Raw genomic sequence first — 24,266 nt, 5'->3', positions numbered from 1 at the left:
TTTTCCAATTTAATTTCATAGTGAATAACCTGCAATTTGATTTTTATTCTCTTCCATCACGGAGATGGAGATGGTGGAGAGAGGGAGGGGGGTTTGAGGGAAGGCGGGATTTGTGTGTATGTGTTGTCTTTCAATGCCGAGAGTGGCGGCCATCGGCGTTCTTTGACAGAAAACGGCTCAACCTTTGTCTGTGGCGCGATCGCAGGAGTGACATCGAATGTCAGTCGGTTGCAAAGCGTTTGCGCTTGTGTGTGTGTTTGGAGTGGTTTGTGACGTAAACGAGCAAATGAACAAGACGGAAGCGCTGGAGGAATTTGGCAAAATTGCATCATTATGTTTCTGCCAGTAGAGGCGCCTATGAGTCTCTTCATCACAAAACATTTGGTCAAGGCCTTTCTTATTTGAGTTTGGGATTTTATGGTGAGCCTTTAACGCCAACCGCACCCAAAGGGGAAAATTCAACTCTTTTGCAGGTTTGCATCGTCTGTCTGTCTCGCACTTGTGGTTCAAATTCAGTTGTGGTTCAAATAAGTTGCAATCAAACTAAATTCATTCATTCATTCATCTTCCGAGCCGCTTGATCCTCACTAGGGTCGCGGGGGTTGCTGGAGCCTATCCCAGCTGTCTTCGGGCAGTAGGCGGGGGACACCCTGAATCGGTTGCCAGCCAATCGCAGGGCACACAGAAACAAACAACCATTCGCACTCACACTCACACCTAGGGACAATTTAGAGTGTTCAATCAGCCTGCCACGCATGTTTTTGGAATGTGGGAGGAAACCGGAGCACCCGGAGAAATCCCACACAGGCCCTGGGAGAACATGCAAACTCCACACAGGGAGGCCGGAGCTGGAATCGAACCCGGTACCTCTGCACTGTGAAGCCGACGTGCTAACCACTGGACTACCGGGCCGCCCCAAACTAAATTTTTAGGATGAATTTGTTTTTGAAGGACCAATTGGACCAGAAAATTGTTACTTCAAAATTAAAAATGGCAGACTTGCTGTGTATTTGTGATCGAGCAACCTACCAAATTTCATGCTGATCGGTGAAATTGGCTGGACGGATTATTTATTTATTTTTAACAATTCAAGGAGGTGCTCCCCAATCTACGACTTTGTATTTGAAGGATCCCTGAAAGCGACCCTAAAATATGTTTGCCTTTCTGTTTCCAAGCATGTCTTCTTGAGCCTTTTTTGTGTGTGTGTGTGTGTGTGTGTGCATGTAGTCAGAACAGACAAATTTTTGTTCTTCAGTGAAACTGGCTGTAGTTTCAAAAAACAATCGTCACAATCTCAAGCCGCCGTGAAGGATCCCTAAAAATGACTCTTAAATAGACCCTTCAAACCAAAATGTCAGACTTCCTGTTTCTTTTCTGGCATTGCTTCTTGAGACTTCGTTTGTGCCTGCTAGTGAAACACATGCCTACCAAATTTCCAATTGCAATGTGACTCTGGCTTGGGGAGCAGAATTCAAAAGACAATTTCAGAGAGTGTCAATCAGCTGACAACTTGTCTATTGAAAGGATCATGGGCTATGACCCCAATATGGCCACTTCAAACTAAAATAGCAGACTTCCTGTGCATTTTCGGGCATACTTCTTGAGAGTTTTTGTTTTTGCGGCTGTACTTAGGATCAACAAAAGCTCATGCTACTAAGTGAAAAGCGCTTTTGAGCTGATTTTAAAGTTCCCCTATTAAGTTTCCAGAGTAAGCTATTTTTGAAGAGAAATATTCCCTCAAACGGCAGCCAGTAAGACTTCCACTGACTTGATGCCTTTTCTTCCCCAACAGCAGATCCAGGACGCGGCTGAGCAGGGTGTCACGTTTGTGGGCTTTGTGCAGGAACCCTACGGGGCACCCTGCACCATGATCCGAGAACCAGACACCCCATCCCTGTCCCTGCACTCCAGCCCCAGCTCCGTGCTGGGCTCCCTCAGCAGCTGCAGCCCCTCCGACCCGTCCAGTCCCGCCCGCCACGGACGTCCCGGAAAGGATACGGACACGTGCGAGAACTCCGGGAATCACTCGGGGTTTGTCGGGGAAGTCTCGGCCGCCTCATCTCCGATCTCAGAGGAGCTGACGGAGGAGGAGTTGCCATGCCAGAACAACAGCAAGGACAGCGCACCAGAGACAAAGCCGAGGACCAGATACCAGCATAGATCCTATGGTGAGTAGTGGTAACCATGGTGACTGTCTTTCAAGAACCCCCGAACAAAATAAAATCAATAGTTTGAATTTGGAGGGCCGTTTCACTGGTTGCCGCAAAACAGTGCGGCCGAGATTTCTTTCGTGCCGACGTTAGCGAAGCAGGACATTGCCGCAATCTTCCACCAGAAAGAAAAGTAATGGCTGATAAACTTGCCACTTCTTATCCTGGTTTTCAAACGGTTGACTTTAAAAGGCAGCAGGAGCCGAGAAGACGCGTTCGTGTTGTTTCATGTGTCTGCAAGTTATCCCCCCCTTACCCCCCTCACCCCCTCACCCGCTATACTAATTGGTCCGCGGAGGGTCGTCAAAGGTCATCATCCGGGCTTGTGCGTAGCTTGTCGACCCCCCAAAGACACGGTGGACATGTTTATCCTGCCCGACAAATCCAAACAATCGCAATAATAAGGATGTCGCACGAAACACAAACAAGCTGCAATGAAGTATAGCGAAAGGTCAAAATGTCCAAATCGGGGAAAAGACAAAACTACCTGAATCATTTGTCGGAACTTTGACTGTGAATAATTTCACATGCTGTTTGTTTCCAGTGTTGTTCATCATGAATAACTGAATCGGAACAATCATGTTCATCAGTGACACGTACAGTTTTTAATATTCATTCATTCATCTTCCGAGCCGCTTGATCCTCACTAGGGTCGCGGGGGGTGCTGGAGCCTATCCCAGCTGTCTTTGGGCAGTAGGCGGGGGACACCCTGAATCGGTTGCCAGCCAATCGCAGGGCACACAGAGACGAACAACCATCCGCGCTCACACTCACACCTAGGGACAATTTAGAGTGTCCAATCAGCCTGCCTTGCATATTTTTGGAATGTGGGAGGAAACCGGAGCACCCGGAGAAAACCCACGCAGGCCCGGGAAGAACATGCAAACTCCACACAGGGAGGCCGGAGCTGGAATCGAACCCGGTACCTCTGCACTGTGAAGCCGACGTGCTAACCACTGGACTACCGGGCCGCCCGTTTTTAATATTATTTGTATTATTTGTATCTTTGCATGAACAGTTCCATTTTTAACATTGCCCACCAACACTCCCTATTCCATTTTTTTTGCAGGCCATGTTATTTTTAGTATATGTCATGTGCCATTAAAAATATGGATGGTGGGCCGTAAAAGGCCCTCGGGCTGTAATTTGGACATGATCAGACCTTCGGGGTCAATTGAGCCCAAGCACAGCACAGAGAGGCGACCCCTACCTTGTCTTGACTTGTCTTTGGGCTGCTGAAGTAAACATGTGTGCAGCGTTCTGGTTTCCCGCTATTGCCTCAACATTACACAATAACACTGTGCCTCGGGATGTAATCCTCTTTCTCCAAAACAACCATTAAATTAAAAAGAAAGTAAGAAAAATTCTTCAACAGAATCCCAATTAGCAAAACGACGTCTGTGAAATAATCCGCAACTGTTTCGTCGGGTTCCTCGCGGGGCTCACGTGATTTACGCCTACCGTCTATCCGACTTTGAACAGATGGAGACACCCACTTCTTCTTCTGTATACCATTGCCTCTAAAAATACGGTACAGCTTTTGCAAAATACTGTAAATGTATGTGTGACATGTATGTAACATGGCGTCATGACAAGTGTCTCCATCTGGGCCTATGCGTGGCTTCCATCTTTCTTGCCTCTTCTTGGCTAACGATAGCCCAGATGGTGTGCGAAAGGGTGACGGCCCGTGCCAAGCTCCCATGTTCCCGTGTTGTCCCTCTCTTAACGTCCCGAGGTTCTGCTAGCTTGTCGGCGCTTAATCCCGAGCGTGGTGGCCAGCGTTGGCACGTCAAAGAGAGAGGAAGCGAGAGACATGACTTGGAAAGCTTTGGTAGGCTGGGATTGAGCTGTCCCAGAAAATCTCCCTCGCTCAGATTAGACAAATGTAACATGAATAGCTTGAATCACTCTGTCCTTTGACTCATGCGTGACTATATATTATATCTTGTCCAAGGTGGCAGTTATCACGAATAACTAGGAGCCATCAGAATGTCAGATCGAGTGATGAGGCCGAAGTTTTAAATGAAGAGTGTTGTGTTTCATGCTCGGATAAGCGGCTCAGATAACGAATGAAAATAAATGTTGAATGTAGTTAGCGGTTATGCCCTCCAGATAGGCTTCCGAACGAGATAAGAAGAATTCCTGAAGCAGCAGTCTAATTCAGAGCGAGCGAAAGAGAGAAACAGAGAGGCGTGCAAGTGGCTGGTGCGCATTTGAATGTACATGTTGAAGGAAACGGCGACGATAGAAGAAGTCTCGGGTAGGCGTATTGTCAAGTCCCAGCTGTTGTCACTTGAAACGAATGGAAGTCGATCGCTCTGGAGGAAGATGAAGTGGTAAACCAGGAAATGAAATGAAGCAGATGAGCTTCTGTGTGAGTCACTGGTGTCAGAAAATCACCAAAAAATAAACTGTTATCCAAGTGGAGAAACGGGAGACTCGTCGAACAACACCACTGGTGGGATACAATTAGAGTAATTGTACCGGTATACATGCTCATGCTATTAGGCTAACGTTCAATGCTTAATTTTCTAATGCTTGTCGCATCTTGCATTAGCTCAGCGATTAGCTTAACATGGTAATGCTAATATAACTGATGTGCAATTCTTCATATTTGCATGTCTTAGCTCCATGGTGACGTAGCTCTTAGCTTTGGCAACACGCTAATACTAATGTGCGCCGACCTGATGATTTTTCAAATGTTCAAGTGTTCATTCTACTGTCGCCACTCGCTTAGCAATTAGCTTGGCATGCTAAAGCCATCATTAAATGTCATTGGCAAGGTCATAGCTTAGTACTATGTGGCCTGCTATTGTGATTGCCTAGAGCCACGCTAGCCTAACCTTAGCCTTTCTTAGCTTAGCTGCTGTTTCTGCCATTTGATTATTTTGTTTGGTGGGGCTGAAAACATTGTTTAGAAAGGTGGAGGCAAGCAATGGAAAGAAGAGGGATGGAGACTAACCAAAGTAAAACAAAATATACATGCATGGAATAGAAGGCTGGAGGGAGAACAGATAACAAAGTTGGAGGACTCTGATGATGACCATAATGAGGATTTTAGTGCTTTTCTCCGGAACGCAAAGACAAATCAGGCGTCTCCATTTTGGACTCTAAAAGCCGCAAAATATGCCGAATCATCAGAGGAAGGTCACACAATGCTTGGCAAAGACAATTTATTTGTCTTTATTATCTGTGAACTGCAAGGCCCCGCTAAAAGATTGATGTTATTTGCTGGTGAGGCAATTGTAGATAAAGAAATATGCGCTATCTTAACAGTAATCTGCTCATCTAGAGTTTGCACTCTTAGAGGTTGGGCATCATCTGATATCATATTCTTCAATGTCGCATCACCGTTTCAAAAATGAGCTTTGTTTTCAGTATCATCCACACAAGTGCACAATCAATTATCTTTATTTTGGGTCTCCTACAACATTACATTCTTTACTGTTAGTTTTCGTTGAGGAGTGGGTTATCGATTTTGAGAGCAACAGAAACCACTCCTGACTCATGATTGTTTCTAAATGGTTCTGTTTATCTCAATTGTGCAAGTTGGTGGTTATTTTTAATAATGAATGAGGTGAAGCTTCACATTAGGACATTCTGCTGCTCCTTCTGGCGTACGCACCATGGCCATTCGGTGGACATAGCAAAGGTCTCTGTTTCTCAGTAAGATGGAGTAAAATTGCTCAATCATGGCAGAGGATAAAGAATACATGCCTGTGATTATTATAAATTCTGTTGCCCCAACATTTGTGTTCAAATATCCATTTCTAAAACTGTTATATGGACCGACACCGATGCTATTGACTAGCCTATCTGAGGAATTTGCCAAAAATGTGCTTTCATTATACTATCAGACATTAATGCGCAAATATATGTATATAGCACAAGGCAAGTCAATACGCTTAACACTACCAAAAGCACAACAGCTAAAGACATTCAAGGCAAAGCAAAGAGAACAAAAGTTATTTAAACACATTGACAAAGAAAGATATGAAGACATTTTTAAGCAAATGAATGAAGTAAATTGTCGCTTTCTGAATTTACTGAAAGCCTGTATCACGAAATTGATTTAGCAAATGCTTAAAAGATCGTAATGTGAATAAATCTTAGTTTTTAACTTGGATTTAAAGGCATTTCTACTTGGGGCTGACTTCCTTTCTGTTGTCAGCCCATTCCATTTCTGTGCAGCAGCACAGCTAAATGCTGCTTCACCATGTTTGCTTTGAAAAAATGTGTCTTTTTTTGTTTAATTTGACGGTAAACTTCAACTTCTTACTGTGCAAGATGCCGGTTATCATGAACACCAACTATGGGCAACTTTTGGTATTACCGCTTCGTATCAGGCACGGGGCCCAGCTGCCATGATGCAAGCGACCCACGACAAGCCCTCAAAGATGGATGTGTTTGCCTGGGTGTCATTTGGAGATGAACGTTGGCCAATGTTGTGCTCGTTTGCCTCGTTAGAATTCCACAGTGACTGGACGAAATGTCAACATTTGGGGGCAAAATTTGGCGTCCGGCCGCCGCGTCCGTCACACCAGCCTGACAGGAAGTGCTTATGAATGATTCATCTCGGCCGACACCGGATCCAAGCCCTGACGCCATCTCTGTCGCATCCAAGTGTGTGTGTGTGTGTGTGTGTAATTTCATGACTTCATATGTGTGCTTTCTTTGAAATTGATAGTTTGTGGTCTTTTTAGCATCCGTTCCTGCATGTGTTGCGTGTTGAGGCTTCGTTTGTATGTGTGTGTGGTTTTTTTTTTAGTTTGTTTTCTTTCGGTGTGTTTCAGGCCGCGCGCGTGCGCCTAGGAGAAATACTATTTGTGTTTGCGTGTGTACATGAGTTTCCGTGTGTTCATGTCTGTTCATATGCTTGTGTGCTTTTGTTTGTGTGTTCTGGTGGATCTGTTTTCACGTGGCCGTGCGTGCTCATGTTTATGCGGATGTTGTTATTGCGTAAGCGTCCTTGTGTGGGGTGTTCACATTAGTGAGTTTGCTCGTGTGTGTGTGTGTGTGTTTTTGTGAGGGTTTGTGTGTGTGTGTGTGTGTGTATGTGTGCTGCATGTTAGTGTACATGTCCCATGTGTTTTGTGTGCATGTATGTATGTGTGTTCATTTAAATGTGTTTTTTGTTTTCTTGTGTGTGCGTGTGTGTGTCCTGCACTTTGTTGTATGTGTCCATGTGTTTGTGTTTGTGTGTGTGTGTGTTCAGTTAAATGTGTTTTTGTTGTCGTGTGTGTGTGTGTGTGTGTGTGTGGGGGGGTGTTCATTTAAATGTGTTTTTGTTTTAATGTGTGTGTGTGTGTGTGTGTGTGTGTGTGCGTGTGCGGCAATTTTTGGTCATCTGCCATTCTGCTGGTCCATCTGGTCAACTGTGGTTCAGGTGCACTCAACAACCACCTCCTTGATCTGCTCGGCGCTCGGCTACACTGCTTTTGTCTTTGTTTTTGTTTTGTTTTTTTCTCCGCGACTGCAAGCAGAGCAAAAATATTTCCACCAAAGAGTGAAAAAAATAACCCTCCCACTTGGCTCGTCTTTGATACGGGGACACATGCGTTCTTTTGTCTTCTCCCTCCTGAGGGCCGTCTGCATTATGTATACGCTACCTCTTGATGTAAACAGCGAGCTGGCGGCCGGGCCTTTCATGCATTATTCACTCAACTCTAGCCGCAAATTAACTTACAGTGCAAACGCTCCCTCTTAACTTGCTGCATTCCTGGAAAAACAATGGCCGGAAATTCCAAACTGCGTTTAATTCGCCGCACGTTTGGATCGGACAGAAGAGAAGCGACAAAGGGGTGAGGGGGGGTGAGGGGAATGGGGATTTTTTTTTGCAGATCAGCACATATCGCGTTCCGTGGAGCGTATGCTAATGATACAGAGCAGACGGAGCAAAGAGTCGTAACATGGCAAAAGATCCGACTTTGTTTTAATGAACCGAGTGACTTAGTAGTCTAACAGGAAGCCAAATAAAAATGCGTGCGGAAATAGCGAAAACCAATGCGAGACGTTAACATTGTCCGTCTTTTGTCTCCACAGGGGCTGAACTTTTGGCTTTGTATAACCACCCGGCGGTGCGTGAGGGCGGCACGGTGAAGTATTACACGGTCAAGGTGCCGCTGCGGGTGCACGCCGGCGTCAACGGCGACGACGTCCGAGAGGTGGAAGCCAACTGGCTGGATCACATGACACAGCACTTTAACAACGGAGCCTCGCTGGTCGACGGGCACTTCCACCTGGGGAACGTTGATGGTAAATAAACGGGTGGTCGTGTTGGTGTGTCGGGGCAGGACACGATGTTGTCTGGGGTTTTTTTCCTGGCATCCAAACTATTTCCTGTTTGGGTTGTTTGGCAGGCTTTTTGGGGGGGGGCAGTGAGAGTAAACACATTTTTCATTCATCTGGCAAATTGAACGTCTGGAAAAACAGATTATGAAGTTGATAACGGATTAAAGCCTCATTTCCATTTTTAGTTGTTGACAAAATAGCAGGGATGTTTATTGTAAGAATAAGAATTAAAGCTGCAAGTAGAATTTGGATCTTCCTCCCATTGGCTGGATTCCGTCGAAGGAGTTTGTCTAAATCTAAACTTGCAAGCCCTGGAATTTGACCAAAATGTCTGATTCGAACTAAAATGCCCGACTTCCTTTTCAGTGTCAAGCATGGCAGAGGTTTTCGTGTGTCCTTGTTATGCTGTCTACCGAATTATCAGTGAAAGTATTGTCACGAGCAAGGCTATTGTGGCGAATAAAAATGAATGAAACGGGAGAGTAAAATTGAAAAAATAAAACATTTGTGTTAATGGAATAAAATCTTGCAGTTGAAAAATATTTCCTAGAATCAAAAAACTACTACGAAAATGAAAAACAACTAAACTGAAACATTTTTTGGGGGGAAATAAATACTAATTACAACTAAGTAAATTCAAAAAAACAATTTAGCGGCACCTCGCTTGGAAACCTGCTTCCAACTCACTCATTTGGCGCAAAATGGTCGATTTCCAGTTTTGTTCTATTTTATTTTTATTCTTTGCAAGTCCTACGCAGCGATTGGCCGATTCCAGGGGGTGTGGCTTAGTGACAAGGTTGATCAGAAAAACTGCAACAAAAAGACATGAGATGACTTTGGAGCGTGCAAATAGACTCCACAATTTAATTCACCCAAGAGTTGTTTTGGTACAAATTGTAAGTTGAGATATTGTTCAAAGTTCAAGTTGGCATACGACTGTAAAAAAAAAAAAACATAGACATGTGCACAATGTGTGTGCGCATGTGTGAGTTCAGGCCAAGTGTGTGTTCATATTTGTGTGGAGGGTGTTTTGTTTGCATTTTGTGTATGTTTTCGTCTGCGTGCTTCGCTGTGGCCGCAGGCAATGAAAACATATCGAAATTACGGAAAGCATTAAAAATACATATACACAAATGAACACATACACGCACGAGCGGACACACAAACACGTTGCCACTGCCTCCCAAGAGTGGAGTTTCCGAACGAAGGGACAGCAGAAGTGCAAAAACGTGACTGTTCCTTTTGTTACCCGAATAGCTTAATCCCTCTCCAGAGCTGCTGTGAGGATTTGCAGCCTTTTTTTCCTTTCCTTTTTTTTTTCTTTCTTGTCACACAAACGCCTGAGCTGCCATTCAACATGCGCCACACTCAGCCCACCATGCGATCTAAATTTGGGCAAAGACGACAAACAAGGTGACGCTGCAGTCAGCCAATGTGCTTTTTTTTTTAACTGTAAGAAAAAAAAATGATTTTGACTTGAGTTGAGTTCACATGCTTGAAGAAAATGCAGGAATATATGTCCATCAAAGAAAGGACTCTTTGAGATGACCGAATATCAGCTCTTGATATTAAAAATAAATGAATGGGTCACTTGAAAAGGAATGAATGTATTCAAATGAAATGAAAGTTATTAAATTACAATGAATTGAATGTATTAAAATTGGTTTAATCATTTTGAACTATTTTTTTTAAATTAAAATTAAATGAAAGTATGAAATGAAGATTAAATGAATGAATTAAAATTAAGTGTGTTTAACCGAATCCATAATTAAATTATTTTTAATTAAATTTGAATGAATGTTTAAATCAGTTTATTAAATTAACACATCATAATGTATTCATATTAAGCGCATTCTTAAATTGAAATTACATTAACATATTGATTCAACGTATGAAATATTCCTCAAGTGCACTTTTTTTTACACATAGTTGAACACTTTATGAAAAAAAGACATTGACAAACACAGACACTGACCGCACTGTGACTCCACAGTCTCCACCTAACTGCAGCCATTCATCCTGACTGCCCTAAATCTTCTCTAGAATGAAACTGACCTGTTCCTGACCACATTCAAAGTTAAGATGACTGCGACTGATGCGTTCAGTGTCGCTTGGTTTTTGCAGTTTCCCATGACTGTTGAAGGTCATGGGGCCACAGTTTCCTCTTTGCTGCATAGTGCCATTTCCTCGATGCCCAAATACAATGCATCTGGTGATGCAGGCGCATAATGAACATAAAAAAGTTAAAGAAAAGAGAGAAGAAGAAGAAGAAGCCAGCAATTATGTAGCAACAAGGCAACCGGCACCGAGCTAATCCTTTTGTTACACATCGCAAGCTGTGTAGGACTAGCAAAGGATTAGCATCCATCCTCAAACATTACAGTCGCTACTGAGCCTTTTGCTTACTTTTTTTGATCACCTATGGCAGGAAATAATCACAATATGATTGTAGTAATTAATTTTGTACCATCTTCTAGAGCTACTTGACACAGTGAAAATATTAGAAACGGCCATCGGTATGATGAAAACTAGCAAGCACAACAACAAACGTATTGTCACTGTTGGGCAGAGCCCTCATGTTTTCATATTGGTCACTCTCTGTTTGTGTTGCGCTTCAAAATTATGAACAAAGCTACAAAATTATTGGAAAAAATGGACCGATTCAATGTTGAATGACTTATCAACATTTGCAGGGGGGTTCCCCTAAATTTCATGGAAAATTATGGTTTTGGAAACACAAGGTTTTTTTTTTCTTGGCAGGGATGTAAAATTTGATTGTGTCAGCCAAAACTGACCATTATTGTCTTTATCAAGGCAGAAGTCTCTATCCAACACCTGCGCCTCATTTGGTCTAAATGAAGCTCCTCAACTTACTTTCACATAGTCCTTGGCGCCAAGGTGGCCGAAGCAAAAAAAAAAAAAAGTCCTCGATGTTTTGCTCGTTTGTGCTGAGCTCAAAAACAGTAAAAGGATTGCTTTGCTGACAACGTATGACACTTTGGTGTCAAGGAACTATGATGGAGTGTGAATTAAGGATCTTCATATTGTCAAAATCTGGACGCAAACTACTTTGATAAAAGTAGTGGCTTTGTCATCATCTGGTAGCATCTTGAGGCCAAAGTTGAAGTGAGGTTCATTGAGACAAAAGTGGTAGTTTGTACTTCACCACCATCTGGTGGCATCCTGGTGACAAGGAACTAGGTTAAAGTGAGTTGAGAAGCTTCACTTCGACAAACTCATGATTTCACCACGTTTTGCGATCTTGGTGCAAAGGAGCCATGTTGAATTAAAGAAGTTGTGCTACGCCGCCAGCTGGTAGCAACTCGCTGCCGATGAACTATGTTGAAGTGAGTTGAAGAGCTTCATTTAGACAAACGTCTTCAGCTATCTTTCGGTATCTACGGTCAATTACAGACTTTTAGCGCGGAGGAATTTTTACTATTTACAGCCATGCTAATTCTGCCCAGCGATAGGAATGACCAGCCTGCCAACGAGCTGCGCGCACACACACACACACACACACACACACACACACACACACACACACACACACACACACACACACACACACACACACACACACACACACATGTTCATCACATCCGTCCCGTCCACTGTGTGAAATATAAATGAGCCGTCAGCGCCGGTCCCGGCCTTCATTTTGAAGTGGGCAGACATGACCTGGTCACAGGCTGTCTTCAAGCCTTAATGCGCACCCACTAATGAGCCCAAAATGATGTGTATTTCATTTTTCATTTCACACCGTAATTTATTGATGATGAACCACCCATAATGCATCGCTCTGGCATCAGGCATCAGCATTCACCCAGTGGTGTTGCTTTTCTCTGTAAATATGCGTCACTCAAAGGGCAGACCTCCGTCAAGGCAGAACAAAATCTCGAATTTACCCTTTCACGCTGCCTTCCCGGTGAATTAATGCTTCCGAGGTAGAACGGCAGAATTTTTATTGGCCTATATCTTGCGATCAAATAAAACCAGTCAACAGTTTTCTTCAAAGGTTTTTCTTTTTCACCCTGTGACCTGAGGAAATGATAAGCTGTCCACTGTAGGAACCGCTGTCCCCTAAAGGGTTGATCAAAGATTTGTATCGGTACCTTTCACACAGAACAGCGACACGGGGGAAACTGTGGGCGCTGTGAAAGGTTTGTTCAGTTTCCGAGATGCTAAACGCTACAAAATTGTCGCTATGGGGTTTTCATACGTTCAAGGCACCCATATAAAGACTGTATAATTTTGGGGAGTTTAGTCTTAAAACTCATACATAGACACAATATGACACAATTTAAGTCTTTAAATACACTATAATGTAATGAAACAAAACTTTTTGAAGTATTATGTGTGTGTTAGCACTCCCTTGCTGTCAAGATATAGGAGACTATCATATAACATCACTTTCTAGAAAACGCTTCAACATGGTTGCAATGTTGGGGGATCAAAGCAGCAACCGGGTTGTTGGTCACTCCCAGTTAAAGTACTGTAAAAACAAAAGACATTTAAACATATAAATGGAAAACTCAAACCAAGTCATGTATCTGAATTTTGTCCAAACATGTCTGCTAGCTTAATGCTAACATATTTAGTGGACCCCCAAATTTTCATAGTTTTGCGAATTCACCTGTTGACAGATTTTTCAGGGGTACCCTATCCCCCGTTATTCACCTGTGTAGTGTTTAAAAAAAAAACTACAACAAGCAAACCGTGTACTCTGTACATTTTTCGATCTTTTCTGTGAGCGTAACAAGCCCAGTGGCAAGGTACATGAAGGGCGCAGTGCAGCATGTTGAATGGGTGAGAGAGAATGTTCATTCGCAGAATGAGTAGAGGACCAAAAAAAAAAGGCAAGAGTCTGGAGGATTGAATGGGATGGAAAGGGGGGGTCTTGGCGGTCTTGAGTGAACAATGTCTGTATTTGAGTGAGCCAGCAGATGTCTGAAACATCTTCAATTGAAAGTGCCCCAGCCCTAATTAGATTTTGGGGAGGCATCTATATGAATCCCCCTCGCTGTCTGTCTGCTTTTCTATCCTCCTTCCTGTCGCTCCAGCCACTGGCACCGCCCCTCCCACCTACCACCCCCCTCCACCCCCACCCCAGCACTATTATTTGGGTCTTGTAATGAAATGTGGAGTGTCTTGTGTTGCGTCTGGGCTCCAGCAAACTGTATTAGTGTGGAAATGGCAGGGTAGTAATGAGAAAGCACTCAGGGCCAGCCTGGATGTGTGTGTGGTGTGTGTTTGTGTGTTTCAAAGGAATAACAAGAGACGTGGGGGGGGGGGGGGGGGGGGGGGATATAGGGGTCATGAAGGTCAGTCTGTCTGGGATGTGATGCAGAGGAAATGTATCAGCGCTGGAGCATGTTTGAGATCATGTGACTCACTCACCCCCTTTGCACTTCCTGTCAAAGCCAGCTGTTTCACGCATCGTATACTGTGTGAAAAAATACCCCCCCTCCTAAAAAAAAATGCCTCCACATGACCTCAGATTGCCCCTAAATGGTCGCATCTTGCCTCTAAAATGTTGAGATGGTGAGTGTATTTTTCATCTACCTGCGCATTTGCAACCGGTAAGTTTTCAGATTAAAAAAAAAAAATACAGTATATACATGTTATTATCGTACTTTTCTTTTGTATAAGTTACATTTTTTTTGGTCGTTGTTTGGCTGGTCTTGTGATTTGTTGAAAATACAGCTCGGACAGAGACCTAAAACCCGCGTTCCCCAATGATGTTGAATTTCTGTGCATTACTACCACCTTATGTCCACCAGTGGTAATGCATCAAAAGTATTTGCAAATGGAAGTAGTAGTAGTAGTAGTCATGCATTATCGCCATTGGCCACCTTCTTTATAGCTTGCTAAAGAAGTAGCCGGTAATGTACCAAAAGTAATTGCCAAATGTCAAATGAAAGTAGAAGAAGAAATGGAAACGGAACAAGTTGATGTAAGCTATATTAAACACAAAAGAAAAAACTGTTGCATGGTTCGAAGAGATTCTGAGCTTTCCTGTTCTTGTTCTCAGTTTTTGTCAAATGTATTGAGACAAAAATTGTGACTTCCACTCCGGAGCGATTTATACGTTTTCTTCTTCTTGTTGTTGCTGATAATCTTCTGTTCCACGCTTAGTCCAGTTGTTCGCGATAATGCGCAATGAGCTAATTTGCCAACCCGCATGAACACGAGGATAAATAACCTCTGCGATTAAATTTGTGAAAAGAGGCAGGTATTGGAGTTTGTTCACAAATCTTGTTGTTTCTCACAATTCTTGTGCCGATATACAATAAATAACGGCAAAAAGGGCAGACGGTGCTAATTTTCTTCCCAATTTAGCTCGTGTACCAATGAAGACAAATCCTGATGAGTTCAGCTCATTTTGTGAGGAAAAGTTTATAGCGAAAAATGCAGGAAATCCTGTCGCTTTTCCCAAGTGTGACAAAAATCAAACTTATTGAAGCAATCGTTGGTGCAATCCTCGTATGATTGTGCCAATGTTACACGAACGTCGTTCATTTCGATGAGCCTGAGTGTACTAAAACGCTCACGTTCGCTTATGTAAATGTTTTTCTTGGTTGGTTGATTGCCACTTTGTCTTCCTTCCTCTCTGCAGATTTGCTTCCCAAGTCGGTGGAAAGCGTCTTTGTGTTCCAGGAAGCCAGGGAAGGCGAGGCCAACACCACCTACGACGCCATCGTGGTGGAGCAGTGGACCGTCATTGACGTCAGTGCAACTTCTTTGCATTCCTTCTGATTTTTAACAACAGCTATGACATATTTTGCTGGTGGTTCTTGTCAACCGCTTACAAGTGCATGAACGCTCTGGATTTTGTATATCATCCAAAATTTTGCGAGTTTTCTACTAATATTTTCAGACTCTGATTCGGATGTCAATATTCATGTCCACAAAAATTAGGGGAAAAGGTTTTGAGGCAACTAGAAGAGGCAAACTTACGACATCGATAGATAAAAAATATATATATATATTGAGTGTTTTCGTTCTGATATTTTCAGAGTATGATTAGATCATGCCAAGTTATGTGCACCTAAATTTTGGTGACAATCAATCACAGTTTGCTGCCTTCATGGAATGGGTTGCACCTTCTCCGTGGACCATGAGGCTGCATTCGCCAGGAACTGACACCGTCAATTTTAATTTTCCTTCTCAAAATAACTTATGGAACCTGTGACGGTTGGGGAAACTATGGCAATACTTGATGACATTTTTATAGCACAATAAACTCAGGAGCAAGCCCAAAATTAACATTTGCGTGATTACGTGAACCAGTCAGAAAAGTCCAATATGGTTGCATTCGGTTGTATGTCATTATTCCATTGATATTTGCACTTTTTTAATAGAAGGAATTTTGATTGGTGTCTTGCTTTAAGACAAAGAGACCAACAATTGTGTATTTTATGTGAATATTTTGCCTTTTTTTTGGTCTTCTTTACCCTTTGTTTGTTTTTTATTGTTTGCGGAATGAAACATGGTAACGTGCGGTACATCTTATTGACACATTGACTGTGTGCACGTGTGCGTGTGTCAGTCGCAGTAAACGAGCGCTTATCTCCTCCAGATTATATCTTCTGTTAGCAAAGGTTTGGTGTTAAAATGGATTTCTGGTCCAGTGTGTTTAAAAGATGTGCGGTTGTTTGCTTGTCCATGTGTGTACTCTATACCGTACATGTGTGTACGTGTATACAGATGCTATCTCGCTAATGGAATTTAGACTTTTCTAAGTGTGAAAGGACATTCCCTTGGACCAGCAATTCACTTCTTGACAGTCCGCGGAGGCGACTTGGCGAAAGCGCAGCCAATCACCTCACCAGCGAAACAACTGCCGGTACAACTGTTGTTTCACACAGTGTCGTCCGGGCCACAGCTTGAAAGTTGTACACCTTTGGCAGAGCGTAGCTGACAATAATGGACGAAGAAATAAAGAATTCACCCACCATGGGTTCTGATATTTCATTCAAATCCTGCGAGCTAGCTAAACGTTAGCTTCTACATAAGAAGCCACATCAGCAACCTAAGCCAACCCTTCTCAGATTTCTGAATTTGTCTCAAAAGCTCCAGACCACTGCAAAAGCTATTTATGTAACTCAACCAGAATATTTCCTTTCAAAAAATATCTCCGTGGTAATCCCTATGTTGGGAGCATTTTTGAGTCTAAATCCATTGCGTTAGCGTTACGCGAGGCTCTTAGCGGTCGCTGAGGAGCATTGGTCTTTCCTGCCTCCTTATCGAAGTGGCAAAACCTGACAGGCCAAAGCGCGACCTCTCACACGGAGCGCCGGTGCAAATTAGCCCCGCTGCTATCTGGGTCGCCTCTTCTCTCACCTCCGCCAGGGAGAACTGAGATATCACACACTGCAACATGTGCGACATGCAAGCTGCTGGTGGTGACGTTTTCGTCGTTAACTTGGAAGAGGTTTCCTAAAAAGCATATATATGAAATCAAATGTAATATCTTTCATACCTAAACGGCATAAAAAAAAAAATTCTATATTGGTTGGCAAATTTTACCAACATTTAAAAACTGCGGAGACCTAAACAGATGTGTCATCTTTAAACAAAACAGCCGCTGAAACTCGAAACCCTGCCCATGGATAAAAATGAAGGGGTAGCCAACGAACACACACGAAAAACAAAACAACAAGAAACAAAAAAAACAAGCAGAATTTTTTTTGTGTTTTAAAGGCAGAGTTTAACACCGTTGACATTTGAATGCAGAATGTGTGCAGTTGTTTACTTGACGAACACATTTGTTGCTTATCATTTATCGTTTGTTTTTCTTCCTTTCCCTCCGGGCTGCGTTTTGGCTCGTATGTCGCTGAATGAGTTTCCATTGCATTTAAATCTTTGTGATGTTTGACATTTATTGTGTGTGTCTGTTTGCGGGGCTCATTACCTTTTCCCATTCATATGTCTTATCAAAGTGCATTAATTCAGACTTGATTTGCTTCATTTTCTGTCAGGGCGACGATTTCCTTTTATTACATTTTGGTACGTGCGTTTCGACATCGGTCGTAGGCAATTTAAAAATGAAAAATGTCAGCATTTGAGTTTCTTTCACACACTTGTATGAAATTACAAATTCCACAGATCGTTTGTCTATTTCTGCAAACGTGTCCGCGAGCAAGCTCTACATTTATAATGAAACTTCCACGAAGTCACGTCGTGACTTGAATCACAAGACAATGACAAATCATGCAAGACATCATCTAAATCACACAAGACAAAATCAAGTCTCGCCAAACTTTGGCTAAATCACCATAGGCAGCGTCGAATATGCCCAGACTTATGCTAAATGATGCTATACTTGCGCAACATCATGCGACATGATGTCAAATGTCCCAAAAATGCACATCACACAAGATAATCGGAACTATTGTGAAACAAATTTCCCGTATTTTCCCGCACAATAAGGCGCTTTGGAGTAAAAGGCGAACCTTCAATGAATGGCCTTTTTTTAAAACTGTTTTCATATATAGGGCTCACTACAATGTGGCTGCAGATGCGTTATGCATCCACTAGATGGAGCTACACTAAAGGAATACAATGCAATGCAGATTTATTTAGATAGAGCTTTCACAACGGCTGCAGCTGTAACAAAGCACTTTACAGACATTTTAAATACTATGTCCCAAGAAATCTGAATATTGATCCATATATAAGGCGCATCGGATTATGAGGCGGGCTGTCGGGTTTGGAGAAAATGTAATGGTTTTCGATGCGCCTTATAGTGTGGAATCTACGGGTATTCGTTTACAGGAGACAACGTACAATCTTGTGACAAGGACTGTGAATCGCACGAGACTTCTCAAAAAGCGCAAATCTTACCAGCGTTCCGCCAGATCATGGTGGACATATTCAAATCATGCCAGATCTCAACTAATTCACGTGTATGTTAAAAAAATAAACAAACTCAAATCTCCCAAGACTCCGGTTAAATCAAAATATCCATCACGTCGCGTGAAAATTCAAGTCAAGTCAAGTCAAGTCAACAGTATTTATCGAGCACTTTCAAACAGCCATCGCTGCATACAAAGTGCTGTACATGGAGCAATTCAACATGCACAATAAACAGTAAGACAAATCGGTAATAAAGGCGGTAGAAAGCACAAAACAGTAAAATCAAGAACAAATCTAAGTCAGGCTAAGGCTCAATTACGCAAGGGTTCAGTTACATCATGCGAGGAAGCCCATGAGACCCCAGAATTTAGTTTAAATGTGGCTATGGCCAGATAGTGAGGCATCTCGTACCCCCCCCCCCCCCCAAAAAAATCATAATAATAATAAAAAATGGCAAACAGCAAGACGTGAGCAATTCCACTGTGCAGCCTGTTTGTTCAAGGTCTTAGTGCGCTGACAAACTCTTGTCATCATCTCAGCGCGTTGCTATGTTGACTCATAGCAACCGGGGGATTTTCTGCGGCGCTTGATTTTATTTTCCCAACCTTTGCAGCAAACTCCAACACGACGCAAAGACCTTGCATAAAAGCGCCGACATGCACATCATCGTATCCAAGAGTCGATGCTGTTTTCAAGCCTCGCTTATGTCTTACGCCGCTTGCACGGCGGAAAGTTGATTGGATTTAAACGTTGCGTCTCTTTCCTGTGCAGGGTTTGCAGGTGAAGGCCGATTATGTTCCTCTGCTGCAGTCCTTGGCCGTGTATGGGTGGAGACTCACCTGTGTGCTGCCGACACCTGTCATCAAGACCAACAGGTAATGGCCCAAAATCTTGACATTTGGCAACAATGACGCCACCTAGGATTTTTCAAAAATTCGGACCCGAAGCTCATTTAAAAAAATATCACATTTGGCAGGTGTGTCTTTGAGGAGACCCAAAAAAAAAGTCTCAATAAGCTCTGCTTGATAAGACACATGAAGGATTGAAGTGGCCGTCTTCATCATTCTGAGTGAGCCAACAAATAGAAACTTGTCGGCCGGGTAGCACAGCCTGGATTTTTTTTTTTTTTTGTTGAATTCAGGCCGGCCCGTTGGTCAAGCTGTTAGCGGGTCGACCGCACAGTGCTGAGGTACTTGTGGAGTCCTGTGGAGTTTGCATGATCTCCCCGGGCCTGCATGGGTTTTCTCCGGGTACTCCGGCTTCCTCCCACATTCCAAAAAACATGCATGGCAGGTCGATTGAACACTCCAAATTGTCCCTGGGTGTGAGCGTGGATGGTTCTTCGTCTTTGTGTGCCCTGCGATTGGCTGGCAACCGGTTCAGGGTGTCCCCCGCCTACTGCCCGAAGACAGCTGGGATAGGCTCCGGCACACCCCGCGACTTGTGATGATAAACCGGTTCAGGAAATGGATGGATGGATGTTTAATTCAGCCTCTAAAGCCAGTTTCACATTGTGAAATGAAACTTTGTAGCCATGTCTTTCATGAAATGAAAAAAAAAAAAAACGCTGAGATGTTTTCTATTCCAGGTCTTAGCCCAGTTGTTGACTCATGTCGGATATTTTTACGGGTCCATCCAAGACAAACTTGTCCTGAAGATTTTGTTACATTACTACAAAATTGAACAATCTATACCAGATGATGAGATGGACGATGATAAATTGCAAAACATTTATCTTGCATGGCGTTTAAGTTGAATGACTTGCCCAAAAAACGGTAGGTAGGTATGGTAGGCATGGTAGGCATGTCTCTCATACGTAGACCCACTAAAAAAAGGTCTCAAGAAGCCTGAGAAAAGACACAGGAAGTCTGCAAATTTTGAAGTGACTATTGAAGAGACGTTCTGGCCATTTACCAAGCCTTCAACCCTTTCAGGGATGGCAGTCACTACAGTGGACGGCTTAACATTTTATCAGGTTACAGGGTGCGCAAAAGGCTTAATGGCAAGCATGTCTTCGAGTGTTTGTCTCATTGCTCAAAAATATGAACCGCATATACTTGAAAGACGAGTAACGCAAATTGCGAAACACTTTTGGTTTTGTCATTGAGTGTGCGGATGTGACATTTGAAAATTCTTCATCGGCTTTTCACGCTTGTTTTTTTCGTGTCTGTACTGACATTTTTCTCCACCGCCATGTGGCCTAGATTGTATGAAGTGGAACATAGCCAGCGTGCACACCTTGTTTTGAATTGCGGTTCAAACTTCCTGCTCTAAGACGTTGACCTCAATCTGCTTCTCGGTAACTTTTAAAGCAGAGAAGCTGCCGCCCGTCACAGGAAGAATCTCTACGCGGAAACACTTTCTCGGCTAAGCCTACGCTGACGCATCACTCGCGGCTGCGGCGACGACGGCGGTGACAGCGGCATCCGCTTTTGTTTAAGAGGAGGACCTTGGGGCGACATAAACTTCATGTGTTAAAGCTTCCAACGCCTAAATGAAAAGCTCCGCGCCTCTAAATGCTGCGGTACCCAAGCGGGTTGAAAAACTGAAGTTTCTTACAGCACCACAGTAAACACAATGTAGGTTACCGATAGGCAAGGCAAATGTACTTTTCACACACAAGCCAACTCAATGTGCTTCACACACCCAAAACCAAAACGCTTGAAAGCATTTCCAGAGAGAATAACGGCAGATGTTCCAAGGCAAAGCAAAGAGAACAAAAGCACAGTAGCTTATTAAAATGACTTCAAAGGCAAGGCAATTGGGTGCAGCATAACATCTAAATGCTGCTTCACTGTGTTTGTTTAGAAACCTGGGCTCCACCCGAGGTTGCAATCCCCAGAGCCCTACTGGGTATAGGGGTCCTGAATCTTAAAAACAAAACAGGGAGGAAAAAAAAAAGATCACAAATTCATTTTCTTAAAAAATATGAACGCATGAATATTTTTTTTGTCCTGGGAATTGATTTTAGTTTGCGGCACCGATATTTCAATTTCCACCCGATCTGGTGTAAAGGATGCATAAGAGTTTGGTCAGAGCACATTTATATCAAATGTATTATTATTATTATTATTATTTCCCCTGAAAAAGCTGTGATGCGTCCCGCCAATGGAGAGAAGCGTGACATATTTCCATCAGCACCCTGACTGAGCGTTTCACAACTGATTCATTGTCTCACCAAGCACACCCCGCCCCCCCCCTTACCCCGTTTACACGCAAAGTGCCTCCATGCCGCAACACAACAGGGCTAATTAATCAAGCCGGCCTCGATAGAGTACAACAGAGCAGCTTATTTCTCACCCGGCCCGCAAACAGTTTGATGATACGTTTCGCTCCGATACTCATTAGGCTTGTTTGTGCGGCGGCTACCGCTCGCTCGCTCATTGAAACAACATGTCTGCAAAGTGCAAATTGCTTCTTTTTTTTTTTGGCTTGTTTTTGTCTCATCCGAAATGGATGCTAGCGGACGGCTCGGCTGGCGTCTCCGCGCAACATTAACCCGGACGCTAGTCTCGCCTTGGCTGCATTCAATTAGTGTAGCTTGTGATTACATTTTGCAGCCATTAAGTCATTTGTCATCATTCGCCGATTAAAAAAAAAATGTGTGTGTATGGCGAGGACACATAAAAGCCTTGTTGGATTGATGATTGCATAAAGCTCATGATAAAAATGGGAAAGTTCAAGTACACGATTGCACCTGATGTTGGTTAATATCAATGGGGGTGTGGGGGGATTGAATTGATAATTACTGGTCATTTAAATTGATTTGACAATCTGTGAGGAAGTGCAATCAAGTCAGGTAAAATTATGGGGTGTTCTTAAAAAAATTAACATGATATAATTTAATATAAGTGGATTGTTTTTCTTAGGACCTGTACACCCATTAAGACAATTGTATCTTTTGTCTTACAAGATTGTCCTATAAAGATGATCCTTCTCTCTCAAGTGTGTTCATAGCGGATTTGTACATAAATACATTCATTCATCTTCCGAACCGCTTGATCCTCACTAGGGTCGCGTGGGGTGCTGGAGCCTATCCCAGCTGTCTCCGGGCAGTAGGCGGGGGGACACCCTGAATCGGTTGCCAGCCAATCACAGGGCACACAGAAACGAACAACCATTCGCACTCACACTCACACCTAGGGACAATTTAGAGTGTTCAATCAGCCTACCACGCATGTTTTTTGGAATGTGGGAGGAAACCGGAGCACCCGGAGAAAACCCACGCCAGCCCGGGGAGAACATGCAAGCTCCACACAGGGAGGCCGGAGCTGGAATCGAACCCGGTACCTCTGCACTGTGAAGCCGACGTGCTAACCACTGGACTACCGGGCCGTCCCTACATAAATACATACAGTACATAAACGGATCGAGGCAATCTTAAATATTAAACAGGTTTTAGGACCAAACATCTTTGTGTGTAGGGATAGCTGACTCCACTCGTGTCCTCTGACTCCATGGACTTGTGATGTAAATGTTCAATTAAGAAGCGCCCTGACTGACGATTATCAAGTATTGGAAATAAATACAGTATGTCCTACGCAATGTCATTTATATATGTATATATATCTTCCCCAAGTGGCAGAATGTAAGTTCCAAAGCAAGTTTTTTTTTTTTTTTTTTTGCCAACATCTGCATTTTGCAACACTCTCACTTCCAGTCTTCTTCGGAAACGCTCGGGTAACATCGGCGCACATCCGCCTTCAATGCACAAAGACCATCTCTATTGGTATGACAATCCATGATACCAATTGGGGCACTTAAGGCCTTTTCTCATTGCGCCTTGCAACGGCGTCAGTGGACCTATTTCTTGTGTATATGAAAGGACAGAACATGGGTCGCTTGACACGTTCAACTCTAAAGCAGATTTGTGGGGTGAGGTCAAAAAGCACATCCAATAGGAGAAAGGACCAGTGGAGTAATACCAGAGTGCTGACAGCAATAAACCGAGCTGCAGCAAAAGCATCCATGCTACATCTCGGTAGGCTGCTAAGCAAACACCGCCAAATATGGGCATGCATGCACTGCACGCCAGACCTCGGCGAACACCAGATGAAAAAGCCTCAAGTACTATGAAGCGCAATGCCGGAAAACTGGAGCATCTCAAGTGCTCCAAAGAAACAAGCAATTACCAAGTGGCACGGTTGAGTGCAGATGACAAAGCTCTCAAGGACGAATCACACAGTGTAGAGTCCGCTGTCTGTTTTAGGGGCAGTTTGTGATTTACCATGGGCTTTTTATAAAAAAAAAAAAAAAAATTAAAGCTTTCTTCCATGTTGCATTATTACGCCACCACATCCAGGTCCATTCAGTAGTGAGAAGTCTTATGGCGCAGCAGAGTGAGCGATGCACAAAGGCCTGTCATTTCCTCAACAAGCCGGACTGAAGTTTCTGCTGGAAAAGCGCGCTCGCTTTTTCGCCTTTGATTCTCCAGGAAGCCGTCCAGCATTCTTGACAGCCCAGAAAATAGCACAGGGAGAGAGAGAGAGAGAGCGTGCACACTAGGAGACCGCTAATGGAAAAAGAGACGGTTGGTGAGGCTTTTTGGGTGGTTTCTGCAAGTCTTGCATCTATTTGTTTCATGTTGCAAAAAAAAAGGGGGGGGGGGGACGATTTGTAGAGGGGCTTTTAATGTGTCTGAGCCATCATCAAGCAGCCGCAGCTCTCATTGGTGGGCGATGTGGACAACTTCATTTTAGCCCAAAACAGCAGGATGGAACATGAAAGCCCTAAAGCGGACGCGAGCGATAAAGCGGTCAACATCAGCCTGTAGCGGCGGATTTATTAAAAATAAAAGAGCAGACGTCTTGTTAATGAGTGCGGTGGAAAGAATGAAAGGCACGGGATCATAGAGGGGCGCCGACCCAAAACCTGACACGGGCCCGTGTGGAAGCGATTGAAGCT

At 43.5% G+C, this 24,266-nt stretch overlaps 1 protein-coding gene across 1 annotated transcript in view; it reads left to right on the top strand.

Annotated features, from left to right (window-relative positions):
• LOC127601055 (raftlin-like) overlaps window positions 1-24,266 on the top strand; it is a 76,380-nt gene that overhangs the window by 45,139 nt on the left and 6,975 nt on the right. Inside the window, exons 6-9 of the mRNA XM_052066032.1 lie at window positions 1,793-2,168; window positions 8,253-8,465; window positions 15,121-15,230; window positions 19,134-19,237. Coding sequence (XP_051921992.1) covers window positions 1,793-2,168; window positions 8,253-8,465; window positions 15,121-15,230; window positions 19,134-19,237 — 803 coding nt within the window. The remainder of the gene's footprint in view (window positions 1-1,792; window positions 2,169-8,252; window positions 8,466-15,120; window positions 15,231-19,133; window positions 19,238-24,266) is intronic.

Source organism: Hippocampus zosterae, chromosome 5, assembly GCF_025434085.1.
Source record: "Hippocampus zosterae strain Florida chromosome 5, ASM2543408v3, whole genome shotgun sequence".
NCBI classification, from domain to species: Eukaryota; Metazoa; Chordata; class Actinopteri; order Syngnathiformes; family Syngnathidae; genus Hippocampus; species Hippocampus zosterae.
This window is presented reverse-complemented; position numbering and strand designations above follow the sequence as displayed.